The 21,020-nt window shown below is 47.6% G+C and overlaps 1 protein-coding gene, 1 long non-coding RNA gene and 1 pseudogene across 2 annotated transcripts; 2 read left to right on the forward strand and 1 right to left on the reverse strand.

Moving 5' to 3' along the window:
- Positions 1-5,593: 5,593 nt before the first annotated feature.
- Positions 5,594-7,242, reverse strand: LOC121553375 (annotated as a pseudogene).
- A 131-nt stretch (positions 7,243-7,373) lies between these two features.
- LOC121553377 lies at positions 7,374-8,409 on the forward strand. The gene is made up of 3 exons (XR_005997526.1): positions 7,374-7,462; positions 8,083-8,151; positions 8,318-8,409. It is a non-coding gene; the product is annotated as an uncharacterized LOC121553377 (long non-coding RNA).
- Positions 8,410-8,792: 383 nt separating this feature from the next.
- Positions 8,793-20,729, forward strand: dhx57 (DEAH (Asp-Glu-Ala-Asp/His) box polypeptide 57). The gene is made up of 21 exons (XM_045211575.1): positions 8,793-9,041; positions 9,604-9,795; positions 9,987-11,187; positions 11,451-11,572; positions 11,841-12,036; positions 12,738-12,862; positions 13,031-13,164; positions 15,691-15,745; positions 15,846-16,063; positions 16,340-16,456; positions 16,619-16,715; positions 16,898-17,071; positions 17,349-17,549; positions 17,799-18,075; positions 18,308-18,403; positions 18,673-18,756; positions 18,860-18,997; positions 19,114-19,188; positions 19,276-19,410; positions 19,533-19,733; positions 19,947-20,729. Exons 1-21 carry the CDS (start codon positions 8,830-8,832, stop codon positions 20,088-20,090), a joined length of 4,194 nt encoding a protein of 1,397 aa, XP_045067510.1. The 5' UTR covers positions 8,793-8,829; the 3' UTR covers positions 20,091-20,729.
- Positions 20,730-21,020: the final 291 nt, after the last annotated feature.

Below are 21,020 nucleotides of genomic sequence, written 5' to 3' on the forward strand. Positions count from 1 at the left end.
TGTGGCCTGAGGAATGTTGTCCCACTCCTCTTCAATGGCTATGCGAAGTTGTTGGATATTGGCGGGAACTGGAAGACGCTGTTGTCCATGTCGATCCAGAGCATCCCAAACACGCTCAATGGGTGACATGTCTGGTGAGTATGCAGGACACGGAAGATCTGGAACATTTTCAACTTCCAGGAATTGTGTACTGGTCCTTGCGACCAGTGAGGACCAGGTGATGGCGGCAGATGAATGGCACGACGATGGGTCCCAGGATCTCGTCACGGTTTCGCTGTGCATTCAAATTGCCATCGATAAAATACAATTGTGTTCATTGTCCGTAGTTTATGCCTGTCCGTACCGTAACCCCACCGCCACTATGGGGCACTCTGTTCACAACGTTGACATCAGCAAACCGCTAGCTCACACGACGCCATCTGCCCAGTACAATTGAAACCGGGATTCATCTGCGAATGGGCACACTTCTCCAGCGTACCAGTGGACATCGAAGGTGAGCATTTGCCCACTGAAGTCGGTTACGACACCGAACTGCAGTCAGGTCAAGACCTTGGTGAGGAGGACGAGCATGCAGATGAGCTTCCCTTTGATGGTTTGTGACAGTTTGTGCAGAAATTCTTCAATTGTGCAAACCCACAGTTTAATCAGCTGTCCAAGTGGCTGGTCTCAGACTATCCCGCAGGTGAAGAAGCCGGATGTGGAGGTCCTGGGCTGGCATGGTTACACGTGGTCTGCGGTTGTGAGGCCGGTTGGACGTACTGCCAAATTCTCTAAAACGCTGTTGGATGCGGCTTATGGTAGAGAAATTAACATAAAATTATCTGGCAACAGCTCCCTCAAAACTTGAGACATCTGTGGCATTGTGTTGTGTGACAAAACTGCACATTTTAGAGTGGCCTTTTATTGTCCCCAGCACAATATGATGTTTAATCATATGCCACACCTGTCAGGTGGATGGATTATCTTGTCAAAGGAGAAATGCTCACTATGTCACGATCGTCGTTAGATGCGGACCAAGGCGCAGCGTGATATGCGTACATTTTATTGAAGTACACACACGAACAAAAAACAGCAACCCAAACGATACGTGAAGTCCTAGGTTAACACCAAAACAAACCTTACGGAACAAGATCCCACCATAAACAGTGCCAAACAGGCTGCCTAAGTATGGTCCCCAATCAGAGACAACAAGCTACAGCTGCCTCTGATTGGGAACCACCCTGGCCAACATAGAAATACACGAACTAGAACACAAACCTAGAAAACTAAACAATGAAACCTACACACCCTGGCTCAACATATAAGAGTCCCCAGAGCCAGGGCGTGACACACTAACAGGGATGTAAACAAATTTGTGCACAACATTTGAGACAAATAAGCTTTTTGTGCGTATGGAACATTTCTGGGATCTTTTATTTCAGCTCATGAAACATGGGACCAACACTTTACATGGTGCGTTTATATTTTTATTCAGTGTACATTCCAATCGCAGCATCAACAAAACACTCTCTATCGTCTATCTTGTTAAGGTGTGTTGGCTGCACCCACTAATGTGCCACACCTGATCTTAATGAGTGCTTGTTTCCTTTAAATTGGTGTCTGTTTGATCAGACTAAAATGAACAGCTTTGTATGTGAAAAAAAACATGGCACGCTAGCTCCATCCTGTCACTCAGTGGACTAATTCCATGGATAGAAAACAGAATAATAGGTTTGAATCTCACTGACAACTTGTCACAATAAAAAAATTAATGTGTTTACATGATTAATGCCTAAGTAAATGAATTTCCATCTGTCCTATCTGTGCTTGAAGTTCAAAAAGGGTAACCCAAAATAAGCTAGCAGCGTTATTACAAGTCTTAATGAAACATTCAGTGAAAGTTTTAAGGAAGTTATTCAAAAACCTCCAAATAACCTATAATTTCAAATCAAAATCTAGTTTTATTGGTCACATACACGTGTTTAGCAGATGTTAATGCGGGTGTAGCGAAATGCTTGGCAAACAGCGGGAGGCAGGGCTTTCTCCTATAGATCTCCATTTTTATGGAACAGTTTGCCTACCCATGTGAGAGACGCAGACTCGGTCTCAACCTTTAAGTCTTTACTGAAGACTTATCTCTTCAGTAGGTCTTATGATTGAGTGTAGTCTGGCCCAGGAGTGTGAAGGTGAACGGAAAGGCTCTGGAGCAACGAACAGCCCTTGCTGTCTCTGCCGGGCCGGTTCCCCTCTCTCCACTGGGGTTCTCTGCCTCTAACCCTGTTACAGGGGCTGAGTCACTGGCTTGCTGGTGCTCTTTCATGCCGTCCCTAGGAGGGGTGCGTCACTTGAGTGGGTTGAGTTACTGACGTGATCTTCCTGTCTGGGTTGGCGCCCCCTTGGTTTGTGCTGTGGTGGAGACCTCTGTGGGCTATACTCGGCCTTGTCTCAGGATTGTAAGTTGGTGGTTGAGGATATCCCTCTAGTGGTGCGGGGGGCTGTGCTTTGGCAGAGTGGGTGGGGTTATATCCTTCCTGTTTGGCCCTGTCCGGGGGTTTCTTCGGATGGGGCCACAGTGTCTCCGGACCGCTCCTGTCTCAGCCTCCAGTATTTATGCTGCAGTAGTTTATGTGTCGGGGGGCTGGGGTTAGTTGGTTATACCTGGAGTACTTCTCCTGTCTTATCCAGTGTCCTGTGTGAATTTAAGTATGCTCTCTCTAATTCTCTCGTTCTCTCTTTCTCTCTGAGAACCTGAGCCCTAGGACCATACGTCAGGACTACCGGGCATGCTGACACCTTGCTGTCCCCAGTCCGCCTGGCCTTGCTGCTATTCCAGTTTCAACTGTTCTGCCTGCGGTTACGAAACCCCTACCTGTCCCAGACCTGCTGTTTTCAACTCTTAATGATCGGCTATGAAAAGCCAACTGAGAGACCTGAGCCCTAGGACCATACGTCGGGACTACCGGCCGTGGTGACTCCTTGCTGTCCCCAGTCCGCCTGGCCTTGCTGCTATTCCAGTTTCAACTGTTCTGCCTGCGGTTATGGAACCCCTACCTGTCCCAGACCTGCTGTTTTCAACTCTTAATGATCGGCTATGAAAAGCCAACTGAGATTTATTCCTGATTATTATTTGACCATGCTTGTCACTTATGAACATTTTTGAACATCTTAGCATGGTTCTGTTATAATCTCCACCCGGCACAGCCAGAAGAGGACTGGCCACCCCTCATAGCCTGGTTCCTCTCTAGGTTTCTTCCTAGGTTTTGGCCTTTCTAGGGAGTTTTTCCTAGCCACCGTGCTTCTACACCTGCATTACTAGCTGTTTGGGGTTTTAGGCTGGGTTTCTGTACAGCACTTCGAGATATCAGCTGATGTACGAAGGGCTATATAAAATAAAATTGATTGAAAATTGATTGATTGTGTTTCTAGCTCTGACAGTGCAGTAATATCTAACAAGTAATATCTAACAATTTCACAACATATACCCAATACACACAAATCTAAGTAAAGCAATGCAATTAAGAATATATAAATATATGGACAAGCAATGTCAGAGCAGCATAGACTAAGATACAGTAGAATAGTATAGAATACAGTATATACATATGAGATGAGTAATGCAAGATTTGTAAACATTATTAAAGTGAATAGTGTTCCATTTAATAAAGTGGCCAGTGATTTATAATCTATGTATATAGGCAGCAGCCACTAATGTGCTAGTGAAGGCTATTTAACAGTCTGATGGCCTTGAGATAGAAGCTATTTTTCAGTCTCTCGGTCCCAGCTTTGATGCACCTGTACTGACCTCGCCTTCTGGATGATATCGGGGTCAACAGTCAGTGGCTCGGGTGGTTGTTGTCCTTGATTAACTTTTTTGCCTTCCTGTGACATCGGGTGCTGTAGGTGTCCTGGAGGGCAGGTAGTTTGCCCCCGGTGACACGTTGGGCAGACTGCACCACCCTCTGGAGAGCCCTGCGGTTGCGGGCGGTGCAATTGCCGTACCAGGCGGTGATACAGCCTGACAGGATGCTCTCAATTGTGCATCTGTAAAAGTTTGTGAGGGTTTTAGGTGCCAAGCCAAATTTCATCAGCCTCCTAATTTCCATTCTCAGAGCGTTAATAAAACCTCCCAGGAAAGCTTTCAAGGAACCAGAGGAAAATGTTCTCAAAACCTCACTGCAACCTAAAAAGAAACGTTCCCAGACAGGCTAAATTTTCATTTCTGTTATCAGAACGTTAAAAAAAAGTTGTTTTACCGGTCAGGAAACGTATGGCTTTGTTCCCACAACCAATGTGAAACCAAAAACATACGTTCCCACAACTTACAAGGAACCAAATGTGCTAGCTGGGTGTTTTCCAAGAAAACAGGAAGTTGTGTGTGTTGCCCCTCCTCATGTAACATAGCCTTATTACCAGTGTCACAAGTTATTGCCTTGTGCTTGGAAGGCTGCAGCACAGGACCACTGGGGATGAAAAGCTAGTTCAGACGCTCAACAAGAGATGTGTGTTTCAATGAAGGTCACACTATTCCCACAAATCAAGGCCTTCCCGTGAACAATGTTCTCATTCTTTGTGTGTTTGTGGAGTGCTGTTCTCGCTCACCCTGATAAGCGTATGGAGGTATGGGCATGTTTTCCTCCGATCTGATACGATGGATGGGTGATGCAGTACATGTGCCATGCTACCCCCCCACCCCCCCCACCCCCTCCAACCATAAACCACCCCCAGCCCTCCCCTCCACACCCATATCAACAGACCCAGGCACTCCAAGCTAGCTTGGGGTTGGAGTGGGTGAAAGGGGGAAGGACCAACATCTGTGAACTAAAGCGTAGGCGAAGTCATGACCAGTCCTCTTTCTCTGAGAAAGGGCCAGCCTGCCTTATATCATTAGGCTATAGCCTGGAACAGCAAATTGACAAGGGGCAGTGCTGCTCTGACCTCTGCTTGTTTTGTCAGAGGGGTAAACAATTTAAAAGGAATTCCTCATCAAAATACACAACTCCAAAATAAAAAAGAAACAAAGTTCTCTATGCTCTCTCAGCAGATGTTTGATGATTTACTGAAGACAATTATAGACATAACCAACACACGTCTTATTGAGAAATTAGTCACAAAACTGAATTTGGCAAACAAAGTTAACACCAGATACAGACATTAAGCATAGACACTATATACATGACATACATTCTACCACACACTTTACTGTGTCATGGTAAATGGTGGGAGTAAAAATAAATTTTTGTTGGCATTCCAGAAACAGAACATTCACTGATTGATTCCTCCACTGATCTAGATTACTATGCTGATTAAACAGTTAAAGCTGCAATATGTAACTTTTTGGGCGACTTGACCAAATGTGTGTTATAGATCTGTCATTCGCATTAAAAGCAAGTCTGAGAAGTGGTACATCTGTTCTGTGTGCACTATTTCTATGCTTCCCGTTCTTAAGTTTAGTTTTTGCATCTTTTACTTTCGGTGTTGTACATCAGCTTCAAACAGCTGAAAATACAATATTTTTGGTTATGGAAAATATATTTCACAGCGGTTTCGATGGTACAATGATTCTCTACACAATGACTGCTTGTTTTGTCACATAAACTGAAATTAGGCGAACTATTTGAATTTTAGCAACCAGGAAATGGCGGAGCGATTTCTGCATAGTGCATCTTTAAATTATTGCAAATCAACTTTTCAGTAGTGGAAAAAGCTCTATATACTGTAGCATAGGTTAACTGAGGCTTACACAGACACACTGACTGTGTTTCCGCACCTCTACTGAGGACTTTTGACTGTGTGACTCAAGGCAAGAGCAATGACTCATTCATTGCATGGTGCCTTGAGGCATTTATCACACTGTCATACACTCACTGACTACTTCACAGTCTTTGCTACAGGCAGAAATCTTGAAGAGACCATGAAGAAACTCATTGCAGGAGTTTTATGGGAAGAACAAGGCCATTGTATGTGCCGTTTTATTAGGTGCCTTTAAAATCTCCCTCTGACTGGAGTCTGATTTTGTTATTTTGAATATGTTTTATGTACATTCAATAAATGCCCATAAAAATATAAGACATGAATGATGAATTAGAGTTATGTTATCTCACATCATGTCATGGGTTACATGTTGAGTTTAAGTTTCAAGCCAGGAGCTGCCTTGTTGTGGATGCCTCCAAACAAGTCCCTGAGAATCTGTGAACTTCCCGTCACCCTCCAACCTATACAAAAACAACAAATAGAGCCATAATTAGCCATAGGCCTTGCCTAACATTCACTACTAGCCTATATCTAACTATGACAGGAAAAAGTGAACATGCTAAAGTCATGGGTTCACCAGTTCTTGCTGAAGCTGCCGCAATATTTGGTCCCATCAGGGTATCTGTATGTCCCAGTGCCGTGGTACATGTTGTCTTTAAAGTCCCCTTCATACATTGCCCCAGAGGGATGCTCCAGAGTCCCTCTGCCATTCATCTGGAATAGAGGGAGTACTGTCCACTCACAGCAGAGCACCCATCCTGAAACCATGTTTGCCCATGCCACTCCTCACCACGAATCCCTCTGTGGACCTGCAGCACTCACCTTCTGGTGATGACAGCCCACAATGTAGCTGGTTATAACATGGTTATAACAGCAGTTAGAATCAATAATCTAATGTTACTGTGTCAATATGATATGAGCACTTACCATATCTGTCACCATTCTGGAAAATATAGGATACTTTCAAACTTCGTTCCTATGAAATGAAATATGTGAGTGGAGTTCAAGACATAAGCTTATACATACGATAATAGTTAGCCTAAAGCACAAAAATGTACAATATTTGCACACCAAAAAAAAACAAGAGGATGGTCTCTGACATTTTTAAATGTGAAGTCTGGTCTCTGCCTGTACCTTTGCTTTCTGTGACCTTTCCTTTTTATTCTCTGCAGGCAAACACTTCATTAATAATGACATTATGAGGAACAGAGTGAATAAATGGCATCAAACCATGTGTTTGATGTATTTGATACCGTTCCACTTATTCTTCTCCAGCCATTACCACGATCCCATCCTCCCCATTTAAGGTGCCAACAACCTCCTGTGGTAGCTAGATAGCTAACTAGCCAGTAAAACTCAACGTTGCACTTCACATCAAGTGACCGTCAAGTACACCGTGGAGTTTTACTTGACTAGCAACTCACCTGACATTTTTGTGATGCTTTGACAATTTACTTAATGTTGAGTCATTAGCTGGCTTGCTAACTTTAGCTGGCTGTCAAGCCAGTCTATACATTTCGGATGTGTTGCTAGTTCAAACATGACTATATCATTCTATTTTTTCGTGCTGGTCCAGCTGATTTTGTTGCACTCTGCACTTCCCTAAACATTATATTACCATGGCAACTCTAACCTTATACAACCTTCACCGGAAAAGAAACGTTGACCTCGGATTCATTAACCAATGAGAGAGAAGCTGAATTTGCCGGTGGACGGATCAGCTTTGTGTCAGGTTTGTACATGTTCTTCGGTCTCTGGCTAAATAACCTGTTATTTGTCTCTATGTGTTTTTTTCTCGAACGTTCTTAGATAGTACGTTTTTAAAAAAGCAAAAGCTTTCACTAAATGTCCTCTTGCCCATAAAGAAAGAAACAATGTGACTCCCGATCTACCGGTAGCTAGGCTAACTATTTAGCTAGTTGACGGTAACTAGCATGGCTACTGGCTAGCCATCTTCAGTCCTAGCTGGCTGTCATAGTGTACTGTTGAGTCATTCTGGTCAATGATCTAGTTTGCCAACAACCCATGGCGTGTTATGAACTAAACACGATGTAAACGTGTTTTGTCCGCCAGAAAGAACAACTTTAGCAAGCCTGTTCCCCCGTTCTAGGCACCGTCACTGTGCCTTGTATAATTATGGCCACCGGCGCCGTATGTGTCATCTGAACTGAAAACTGAAACACAGAGTAGGAAGTGAAGTGCGCAACTGCAAAACAACCGAGTGCTACAGTAATGCAAGAAGGATGTCCGGCGCATAAAAACATTGTTGCCTGGCAGTGTGTTGTGCTGTTGAATAGTCAAAGGCACGTTGCAAACTACATCGGGTTTTAGACTGCATCTCTCTCTATACAGGTCGACTACTGTATCTGCCTCTCGTTAAGCACAGGTCAGAAGCAGGTGTCAAATGCCATTGCATTGAAGGTATGTGTGGTGACTCTTCACTTAGTTTTGCTGTAGACCTTATTCATGAAATAGACACATTTTAACTCTAGATGCTTGGGTTGACAATACAGTATTAATAATGCACCTCTTTTGATTTGTCTGCTTCTGTAGATCTCTTCAGGTGTGATTGTACTTTTGATTACAGAAAGAGTTGTGAAATGAGTGGAAGAAGGAGGGGGCAGCCCAACAGAGGTGGAGGGCGATTTAACAAGCCCCGAGGAGGAGGGAGAGGAAGAGGAAGAGGTGGGGGTGGAGGTGGAGGAGGGGGTGGGGGTGGAGGAGGAAAGGCAGCTAGTGGTGGCTGGGATGACGGTGACGATTTCAGCCTCGATTTTGGACCCAGTCGCTCAACCAGGTACAGTATAATTACATTTTAGGCATTTAGCCAACACTCTTATCCAGAGGATTCGTCTTAAGATAATTAGTTAGCTACTAGAGTAGTCATGCTTGCTCTGATCCTTTGAAATGTGGAATAAGCCTGAATAATTACCTTATTTCTCTCATCTCTCTTTCTCTCTCCACAGGCCCACCTCAGGCAGAGGAAGGGGTGGGGGCAGCCGGGGCAGCGGTGGTGGCGGCCGGGGTGGCAGCAGAGGTAGAGGAGGAAGGGGTGGGGGAACTAGTGGAGGGAGGGCTAGAGGTGGCGGAGATAGGGGTATGGGAAGGGTTAATGGTAGGGGTTTACCCAAGTCCCTAATTAGTGAGAGACCTCGGCCTAGACTGCTGGATGAAGACAGGCCTCGCCTCAGGCCTGAGATGATGGGCAACATGCCCATGCAGAAGATCTTCATGACCAATGAGAACCAGGAGCAGGTGAAAGAGCTGCTGAGAGAGCTGCAGACCCAGGACTACGACGACGAGCCCTATGAGTGAGTGTTCTCAAAACATACTGTGAGAGACTGTATACTGGGGTGCCTTCAGAACACTGGGGTGCCTTCAGAACACTGGGGTGCCTTCAGAACACTGGGGTGCCTTCAGAACACTGGGCTGCCTTCAGAACACTGGGCTGCCTTCAGAACACTGGGCTGCCTTTAGAACACTGGGCTGCCTTCAGAACACTGGGCTGCCTTCAGAACACTGGGGTGCCTTCAGAACACTGGGGTGCCTTCAGAACACTGGGGTGCCTTCAGAACACTGGGCTGCCTTCAGAACACTGGGCTGCCTTCAGAACACTGGGCTGCCTTCAGAACACTGGGCTGCCTTCAGAACACTGGGCTGCCTTCAGAACACTGGGCTGCCTTCAGAACACTGGGCTGCCTTTAGAACACTGGGGGACTGTATAATATTAGAATAATTGGTTTGTGTTCAGGGATGGTGTTTTCTTCTCTGCAGAGATTTGTTTAGTTGCACTGGGATGTATCAGGCGTCACTCACCTTGACCTGAACGGACTAATAACATCACATGATCTTAACCCACCTGTCCTTTCTCAGTGAAGAAGAGGAGTACGATGAAGAGGAGGAGTATGATGAGCTGGATTACCGGGCAGAAGGGCAGTTCTGGAACACCCATGATGAGCCTGTTGAGAGTGCAGAGAGCCCCGTCTATGATCCTGACTCAGAGGATGAACGGCGGCCCACTCCCGAGCCAGTCATAGGACTGTTTGCCATAGGAAAGCTCTGCAGGTATCAATAGCACTTAGATTCAGACTTAACCGTCTGTACCCACCTCAGCTCTAATGATGTCAGGGTGGGATATTTAGTGACACGTTTAAATTGTTTAGGAAGGGGGTTGCTTCCAGTCGTTTTGATGAATGTGTCATGTGCTTTGTCTTGATGTGTCATTTCTAACCCCCCTCTCTCTGCGTTGTGTGTAGGTATGGTTTCGACCGGGAGCGCAGCAAGCAGGCCCTGGAGACAGGTGTTGGGGAGGTGGGAGCCACCATGGAACAGCTGCTCCTCCAGGTCTTCTCCGAGCGCTACGGCCCCAAAGCAGTCTCCCCCGATGGCCTCCAGGGGGCACCCATGGACGAGTGCCTCACCCAGAGACAGGAGGAGGCCCTGGCCCTCACCGCCATCTACGGCGACCGCTTCACCGAGCGCATCGCCAACAGCGTGTGGACTGTCACTTTGGACCCCGACTTCCTGGCCGACATTGCGGGAGGAAAACAGAAAGCATCCGCTCGCACCGTCAGCCCCGTTCACATTATGGGCGTCTGCAGCTTCTACCTAAAGGGTGCCGGCTGCAAGTTTGGAGCCAAGTGCAAGTATAAGCACCAGATTCCCACCAAGGGGACAGCTTCGGGCCCTCAAGACCCTGTGGGAGCCAGCCAACCTGGGTTCAGCAGCTACTCCTCTCCAGAGTACGAGCTGGAGGTCCGCTTCCCCAAAGGGAACCGCTATCCCTTCCAGGCCCCTGTCGTGGCCTTCAGCACTAACGATGAGACAATAGGGGCCGCAGCGAGGCTGAGTGTCACCGAGTATCTTTTTGGGGAGGCCTTGGCTGCAGCGAAGGAGGGGGAGCCCGTGGTCTACACCCTGATCACATGCTGCGAGGACGAGGCCACCATGAAGGAGCTGCTGTCAGTCACCCATCATAAATACAGCTCCCTGCCCCCTGTGGTAGTAGCTCCACCCCCCGCTGCTGTTGCCATGACGAAGAGCAAGAGTGGGAGGAGCAACACGGCATCACACGTGGAAAGCAAGAGTAGTACGAACACCAACAGAACTGCCCCAACTAACAACAGCACCGACAACTGCAGAACTGCCCCAACTAACAACAGCACCGCCAACAGCAGACCTGCCCCAACAAACAGCACCGCCAACAGCAGACCTGCCCCAAATAACAACAGCACCAGAACTATTCCCACTAACAACAGAACCAGCAGCCACATCACACAGCAGGCCACAGAAGACTTGGAGGAGGAGGAGGAGGAGGAGGAGGAGGAAGAAGTGGTTGTTCCTGAGACCGAGAGCTATGTCAACCTGAGGAAGAAGATGGTGAAGAGGCATGAAGAGAGGTCAGAGAGCCGGCAACAGGAGAACGCCAAACTGTGTCGAGAGTTCAGGACAAAACAGGTAGAGTAGAGAACGTACTTCCTTCTGGGCTGTTACTACATTACAGGAGGGACATGTAAACAGCCTGTCTTATGCTATTTAGCTCCATCAATTGGTGGTATGGGAGACTTGTGATTTATCAGTCCTGTCCAATACTAGTCATGCCCATAACTGTACGCCTAAAAACATGTAGTCATGAAAAAGCTCTCTCCCTAATGATGATATGTGAATGTCTGTTCTGTTTGCTCCATCTAATCCTCGGCTACTGTTCCTTTCTCTGCCAGTCATCCAGGCGCTTCACCTCCATGCTGCAGCAGAGAAAGAAGCTGCCTGCCTGGAATGAGAAGGAGAACATCCTGGACCTGCTGGACAACTGCCAGGTGCTTGTGGTCAGTGGCATGACTGGGTGAGTCAGAGAGACATGCCTGAGTACACTGCAGCGCAGCACACTGTGGCCACTATGGAATGTTTCTATGACCATTTACAATATTTGCATAATTTCTTTGCCTTTGCATCATCAATCTGGAAAGTAAAATCTAGTAATTAGTTATAGACAATTGTTTGTGTGGAATGCCACAGATGTTACTAGAGATGTTGCATTTTGCTGTGTTCTATGTTTTTTCTATATTTAACTTGGTGTTAATATCTGGTGTCTTTGTGGTGGTCTTCTACAGGTGTGGTAAGACCACCCAGATCCCTCAGTTCATTCTGGATGCATCTCTGAGTGGGCCTGCAAACCAGGTGGCTAACATCATATGTACCCAGCCCCGCCGTATCTCTGCCATCTCCGTGGCGGAGAGGGTGGCACAGGAGCGGGCAGAACGCCTTGGTAACTCAGTGGGCTACCAGATCCGCCTGGAGACCGTCAGGGTCAGTGGAACTCAATGCTGTACACATGCTCCCATGCATAACCTTGCATTCTAATTAAAGCTGTTGTTGAACTTGAATTACACTTGTTCCCTCTCTCCCATATTCCCTCCCTCTCTCCCATATTCCCTCCCTCTCTCCCATATTCCCTCCCTCTCTCCCATATTCCCGCCACCTACCACCCTCTCTCTCACCCCCTCTCTCCCCCCTCTCTCTCGCTCTTTCTCCCCCTACTTCCCTCCCTCTCTCCCTACTTCCTTCCTTCCCTCCCTCTCTCCCTACTTCCTTCCTTCTCTCCCTACTTCCTTCCTTCCCTCCCTCTCTCCCTACTTCCTTCCCTCCCTCTCTCCCCACTTCCTTCCCTCCCTCTCTCCCATATTCCCTCTACCTACCACCCTCTCTCACCCCCTCTCTCCCCCCTCTCTCTCGCTCTTTCTCCCCCTACTTCCCTCCCTCTCTCCATATTCCCTCTACCTACCACCCTCTCTCCCCCCTCTCTCTCGCTCTTTCTCCCCCTACTTCCCTCCCTCTCTCCCTACTTCCTTCCCTCCCTCTCTCCCTACTTCCTTCCTTCCCTCCCTCTCTCCCTACTTCCTTCCTTCCCTCCCCCTCTCCCTACTTCCTTCCTTCCCTCCCTCTCTCCCTACTTCCTTCCTTCCCTCCCCCTCTCCCTACTTCCTTCTCTCCCTACTTCTCTCCTTCAGTCTGCGGCCACCAGGCTGCTGTACTGCACCACAGGAGTTCTACTGAGGAGGCTGGAGGGGGAGGCAGACCTCACGGGGATCTCTCATGTCATAGTGGACGAGGTGCATGAGCGCACAGAGGAGAGGTGAGAAATCACACACATACACACTGTGAGATACTCATTAGTATGTATTAGCATGTAAGTCAACAGCATACAGACTCGCTCACTATCATGCCAGTAGACCCCATGCTTTTGAACACTCTTTCTCAATCTTTCTCGCTCTCTCACTCTCTCTCCATCCCTCTCCCTCAGTGACTTCCTCCTGCTGGTGTTGAAGGATCTGATGGTCCAGAGACCAGACCTGAAGATCATCCTGATGAGTGCCACCCTCAACGCTGACCTCTTCTCCCAGTACTACAATAACTGTAACACCATCCACATACCAGGTACTGATACACACCATCTACCCCAGCACACACCATCCACATAGCAGGTACTGATACACACCATCTACCCCAGCACACACCATCCACATAGCAGGTACTGATACACACCATCTACCCCAGCACACACCATCCACATAGCAGGTACTGATACACACCATCTACCCCAGCACACACCATCTACATAGCAGGTACTGATACACACCATCTACCCCAGCACACACCATCCACATAGCAGGTACTGATACACACCATCTACCCCAGCACACACCATCCACATAGCAGGTACTGATACACACCATCTACCCCAGCACACACCATCCACATAGCAGGTACTGATACACACCATCTACCCCAGCACACACCATCCACATAGCAGGTACTGATACACACCATCTACCCCAGCACACACCATCCACATAGCAGGTACTGATACACACCATCTACCCCAGCACACACCATCCACATAGCAGGTACTGATACACACCATCTACCCCAGCACACACCATCCACATAGCAGGTACTGATACACACCATCTACCCCAGCACACACCATCCACATAGCAGGTACTGATACACACCATCTACCCCAGCACACACCATCCACATAGCAGGTACTGATACACACCATCTACCCCAGCACACACCATCCACATAGCAGGTACTGATACACACCATCTACCCCAGCACACACCATCCACATAGCAGGTACTGATACACACCATCTACCCCAGCACACACCATCCACATAGCAGGTACTGATACACACCATCTACCCCAGCACACACCATCCACATAGCAGGTACTGATACACACCATCTACCCCAGCACACACCATCCACATAGCAGGTACTGATACACACCATCTACCCCAGCACACACCATCCACATAGCAGGTACTGATACACACCATCTACCCCAGCACACACCATCCACATAGCAGGTACTGATACACACCATCTACCCCAGCACACACCATCCACATAGCAGGTACTGATACACACCATCTACCCCAGCACACACCATCCACATAGCAGGTACTGATACACACCATCTACCCCAGCACACACCATCCACATAGCAGGTACTGATACACACCATCTACCCCAGCACACACCATCCACATAGCAGGTACTGATACACACCATCTACCCCAGCACACACCATCCACATAGCAGGTACTGATACACACCATCTACCCCAGCACACACCATCCACATAGCAGGTACTGATACACCATCTACCCCAGCACACACCATCCACATAGCAGGTACTGATACACACCATCTACCCCAGCACACACCATCCACATAGCAGGTACTGATACACACCATCTACCCCAGCACACACCATCCACATAGCAGGTACTGATACACACCATCTACCCCAGCACACACCATCCACATAGCAGGTACTGATACACACCATCTACCCCAGCACACACCATCCACATAGCAGGTACTGATACACACCATCTACCCCAGCACACACCATCCACATAGCAGGTACTGATACACACCATCTACCCCAGCACACACCATCCACATAGCAGGTACTGATACACACCATCTACCCCAGCACACACCATCCACATAGCAGGTACTGATACACACCATCTACCCCAGCACACACCATCCACATAGCAGGTACTGATACACACCATCTACCCCAGCACACACCATCCACATAGCAGGTACTGATACACACCATCTACCCCAGCACACACCATCCACATAGCAGGTACTGATACACACCATCTACCCCAGCACACACCATCCACATAGCAGGTACTGATACACACCATCTACCCCAGCACACACCATCCACATAGCAGGTACTGATACACACCATCTACCCCAGCACACACCATCCACATAGCAGGTACTGATACACACCATCTACCCCAGCACACACCATCCACATAGCAGGTACTGATACACACCATCTACCCCAGCACACACCATCCACATAGCAGGTACTGATACACACCATCTACCCCAGCACACACCATCCACATAGCAGGTACTGATACACACCATCTACCCCAGCACACACCATCCACATAGCAGGTACTGATACACACCATCTACCCCAGCACACACCATCCACATAGCAGGTACTGATACACACCATCTACCCCAGCACACACCATCCACATAGCAGGTACTGATACACACCATCTACCCCAGCACACACCATCCACATAGCAGGTACTGATACACACCATCTACCCCAGCACACACCATCCACATAGCAGGTACTGATACACACCATCTACCCCAGCACACACCATCCACATAGCAGGTACTGATACACACCATCTACCCCAGCACACACCATCCACATAGCAGGTACTGATACACACCATCTACCCCAGCACACACCATCCACATAGCAGGTACTGATACACACCATCTACCCCAGCACACATCCTTCAAGCCTCTTAGCGTATTTAGGGCAAGTTGAATAACAAAGTGTATAGTTAGACCAGTCAGCAGTTACGTCACGATGATCTCTTGTGTTTTCCAGGACGCACTTTCCCCGTCGACCAGTTTTTCCTGGAAGATGCAATTGCCAAAACCCGGTAAATATCACACTCCCAAACCTGAATTATTTTACCATAAACAAAACAAGGAATTGTTTCTGTTCTTCAGGTTTGTTTGACCTGTACTCTCTCATCCCAGGTATGTGATTGAGGATGGCAGTCCGTTCATGCGCTCGGGAATGGGGAAGGACAAGTCCTCATCAGGGGGCAGGGGAGGCAGAGGGGGGACCAAAGACCCCGTGGACCAGCTGGGAGACGACATGTGGTCCTTCATGAACCTCCAGAAGAAAGACTTCATTAAAGACTCCATCCCTGACCAGCAGCTCAGCCTGCAGGAACTCACAGTCCGATACAAAGGTAAGGCTTCTGTTTATAATTCCTGTCCCCTCTGCCTTGTACACCTGTCCCCTCTGCCTTGTACACCTGTCCCCTCTGCCTTGTACACCTGTCCCCTCTGCCATGTACACCTGTCCCCTCTGCCATGTACACCTGTCCCCTCTGCCATGTACACCTGTCCCCTCTGCTAAGTACACCACACTGTCTGAAATGGCACCCTTTTTTCCTATATAGTGCACTGCTACTTTTTCTGTCTGGGAGGAGAAAGTTAATCAGGATGTTTTTGTTTGTTTAAAGACACCAAGAAGTCTGTCTTGAAGACCATCTCTGCCATGGACCTGGATAAGATCAACATGGACCTGGTGGAGAGTGTACTGGAGTATATTGTGGATGGAGACCACAGCTACCCTCCAGGTGAGAGAGCACTACAGACAGAATGATTACTAGGAATGGATAGTCGCACAGTAAAGGTGTAGCAATATGATTTCACTTTAGGTAACACTTTACCTGAAGTTATGCTGTACCCGTGTGTTAACACTAACAACAACATCTCCTTCCCTGTCCTGCTCTGTCTAGGTGCTGTGTTGGTGTTCATGCCGGGCCTGGCTGAGATCAAGACGCTGTATGAGCAGCTCCAGTCCAACAGGATGTTCAACAACCGGAACAGAGCCAGGTAAGGAAATAAATGGACCACTGTACTGGATGAGTTTGCAAGATTATGATTTATATGTGGTTGTGATGGGATTAGTTTTTCTACAGGTGTGTTTGTGGTACAGCTGTAGATGGGTTATGTTTGTTGTGGATATAGTTGTTTGTGTGTGTGTGTGTATATATATATTAAAGTGTGTCCCCCAGGTGTGTGGTGTATCCGCTCCACTCGTCCCTGTCTAACGAGGAGCAGCAGGCTGTGTTCAAGCGGCCACCAGAGGGCGTCACCAAGATCATCATCTCCACCAACATCGCTGAGACCTCCGTCACCATCGACGACGTGGTCTACGTGGTGGACTCGGGCAAGATGAAGGAGAAGAGGTACTGTAACCTCTGACCTCTAAACCATCTGTCTTTGCAGACGGGGATGTGTTCCAACACGCTCAACTGGTTTCCTTCAGTCAAATTCTAATAAGAGCATGTTAGATAAGTGCAAACTCTGTTAATGGGTACAACTCATATATTTTCTATATGAACCTGTTGTAAGGAGAGGACCAAATCCTTGATCATGGTGCCTATGAGGCTGCTAATAAATAAAAAACACATTGGACCAGATGGTATGTGAGTGTTATTTCGCTGACTCGGTCTGTTCCCTCAGTTACGATGCCTCTAAGAGCATGGAGAGCCTGGAGGAGTCGTGGGTGTCCCGTGCCAACGCCCTGCAGAGGAGAGGGCGAGCGGGTCGCGTGGCCTCAGGGGTCTGCTTCCATCTCTTCACCAGCCACTGTTTCCAACACCAGCTGGCTGAGCAGCAGCTGCCAGAGATCCAGAGAGTCCCCTTGGAGCAGCTCTGCCTCAGGTAAACAGAGCAGAACAGGATTCATGTCCCCTAACTACAGCACTGTGGCGCTCTCAAGTGACCAATTAGTGTGATTTACTCATGTCTCTCATAGGCTAGATGAAGATCATTATTTAACCACTGACAGTCATTCATTTGAACCTTCCCTGGATTTTCAATGTAGAAACTCATGATGTGTTGTCACCAATGCAAACATTATATTTCCCAACTGCCCCCTTTCTCCAACTCCATCTCTGTCTTCATCCCCAGGATTAAGATCCTGGATGTGTTTGCGGAGCGACCGTTGGAGTCTGTGTTCTCCCGGCTCATCGAGCCCCCAGCCATGGGCAGTCTGGACGCGGCCAAGCAGCGTCTGCAGGACCTGGGGGCTCTGACGGCCGACCAGAAGCTCACCCCTCTGGGCTATCACCTGGCCTGTCTGCCTGTGGACGTCCGCATTGGCAAACTCATGCTGTTTGGTGCCATCTTTCGCTGCCTGGACCCTGCCCTCACCATCGCTGCCAGCCTGGCCTTCAAATCCCCCTTCGTAAGGCACCTCTTACTACCGTCTGCGGCTCTGAGTCGACCAATGGCCTTGGGAATGAGTAGAAACGTTAACTGAAAAGAAAATAATTAAGAATTGTCACTGTGAAGTATGAACTCCTGTGATTCACTCTGTCACAAGTCTCTCCTGTGTTCTCACCCCTCTCCTGTGTTCTCACCCCTCTCCTGCTCCCTCCTTCCTCTCCTCTCCTGCGGTGTGTTCTTCCTGTGGCCAGGTGTCTCCTTGGGATAAGAGGGAGGAGGCCAATGAGAAGAAGCTGAATTACGCCCTGGCCAACAGTGACCATCTGGCCCTGCTGCAGGCATACAAGGTATTGTACTGTACATACTGGATAGAGCTGAACCTCTCCACTGTGTATCCTCTAACCATGTCATCAATATTGACACGCCATAAAACTCACTCAATACTGAAATGTTAGCTGAACCAGCTAGGGAAAAATTGCATTTGCCTTGAGAAACAGATTAACAGGTTCTGAGTGGCAATGCAAAATGTAGAACCATCTAAAAAACAGAGTAGATATACAGACGATCTGCAGTGGATATGTGACTGTCTAATGTAATGTGTGTTGCTGTTGCGCAGGGCTGGTGCAGTGCAGCCAAAAACGGGAATCAGGCTGGGTTTCAGTACTGCAGAGAGAACTTCCTGTCTGGCCGGGGCTTACAGGTGAGATACTGTTCTGTGGCATCGTCTCCTGACAGGTGGCATTAATACCATGTTGTATTGTACAGTACTTGCAAGAGTCTGAGATGTGCTTTGTGGTGTGCAGGAGATAGCCAGTCTGAAGAGGCAGTTTACAGAGCTGCTGTCTGACATTGGCTTTGTCAAGGAGGGACTGAAGGCCAGAGTCATCGAGAGAATGTCTGCCAAAGGGACTGATGGTATCATGGAGACCACGGGCCGCGAGGTAGGATGTTTTATTGAGAAACATATATCGAAGAAATCTCAATTTTATATATATCCTGCATTGCTATATGAAATCTGTTCATAAATAATAATTTCACCTTTTTATCTCCTCCACAGGCCAACCTCAACTCTGACAACATCAGGCTGATATCTGCCATGCTCTGTGCTGCCCTGTATCCCAATGTAGTACAGGTGAGTGTTTACCCATTCAGCATGATCAACAGCTCAATACTTGTATAATGTGTGTACCTGAGCTAAGCCACTGTTTCCCTGTGCTAGGTGAGGTCTCCTCATGAGAAGTTCAAGCAGACCAGTAAAGGGGCGGTGAAGATGCAACCCAAAGCAGACGAGCTGCGCTACATGACCAAGAATGACGGCTGTGTCCACGTACATCCCTCCTCCGTCAACTACACGGTAACACACAACGTCATGAATACAGTACAGAGACATTACCAGTACTCTTTTACAGTAACTAAACAACCACACGATACATACGATGTTAGTTTTTTGGGGTCAAGTGTCTGTGGTGGTTTCAGGTGCGCCACTATGACAGCCCCTACCTGGTGTACCATGAGAAGGTGAAGACGAGCCGTGTGTTCATCAGAGACTGCAGCATGGTGTCGGTGTACCCCCTGGTGCTGTTTGGAGGGGGACAGGTCAACGTGGAGCTGCAGAAGGGAGAGTTCGTCATCTCCCTGGACGACGGCTGGATCCGGTTCGCTGCAGCATCACACCAGGTCAGCTGATTGGTTATCACTCTCAGAATGACGTCTCTCAGCTTGGCGACGCTTGATGATTAGGATCCTGACCTGGCTACCTGGCCCCAAGTTATAGCCTGGTCAGTTCACGTGTTCAGAGCAGGGGAAACTGGGCCATTTATAATGTGTAATAAGCTGTTTGTCAATAAGCTCTGTGTTCCTGACTGCAGTATCTCCTGTGTGTGCCTGCAGGTGGCAGAGTTGGTGAAGGAGCTGCGCTGGGAGCTGGACCAGCTCCTGGAAGAGAAGATCAGAAACCCCAGCATGGACCTGTGTACTTGCCCTCGAGGCTCCCGTATCATCCACATGATCGTCAAGCTCATCACCACCCAGTAAACCATACCACCCCCTCCGTTACACACCCAGCACTCCTCCACCTCCCAGTCTTATTGGTGGTAGCATTGCAATGATACAAGTGCTGCGGAACAAGCATACAGAAATCACTGTTTCTGCTGTCATAGGAAGTGCATTAGATTTGGCAGAGTTGAATGTTAAATTTGAACTGAATTGCAAAATGGTTACTTAACTGAAATGATAATTTGCCATTGTGTGTGTATATATATTTTGGCCACATTTCCTGTATATATGGGAAACTCAAGTTGCATTTTATTATAGGTTGTGTCATTCTTGTACACAACTAAAAATAGCATTTGAGTCCATATTGGATTCCCGTACTGAAAATGGTTGCACATTTCTTATGCTTTTGTGTGTATTTAGATATAACTAATGCATGATTGACTATCAAATGTGAATAGAGCTCTAAGAGCTTCTGCATATTGTCTTTCTGTACATTTATATAGAATAAAATGAACACGCTGATGTGAAAGTCATGCCATCACTATTAAAAGGGCTCATTGAAATGTAGACAATTTGGTAAAAAGCTGCCAAAGAATTTATAAACAATGTCTCATCAGCTTCAGTGACTAACTTTAGTCTGGTGAATATTACAACTGAAAATAAAAGACAAAAAAATAAGTTGTTTGGGTGAATTTATATAGTGTCCTTTTTTAGTTCAATTAGTTGTTTCATCCACTTAATATCTACATTAAGCTGTATTAAAAGATGACATATTTAAAGGCCCAGTTCAGTCAAATGTGATTTTCCTGTGTTTTATATATAATTCCACACTGAGGTTGGAATAACCAGCTAAGACACAGCTTATTGTTGGCCAAGGCTCTGACACCGCCAACCTCTGAGGCAATAGCGTTGATGCCTTTTGTGCTGAATGTCAAAAAGGTGATGGCTGCAGCTGTAGATGGTCAACTA

Source organism: Coregonus clupeaformis, chromosome 37 (assembly GCF_020615455.1).
Source record: "Coregonus clupeaformis isolate EN_2021a chromosome 37, ASM2061545v1, whole genome shotgun sequence".
In the NCBI taxonomy this organism is placed as follows: Eukaryota; Metazoa; Chordata; class Actinopteri; order Salmoniformes; family Salmonidae; genus Coregonus; species Coregonus clupeaformis.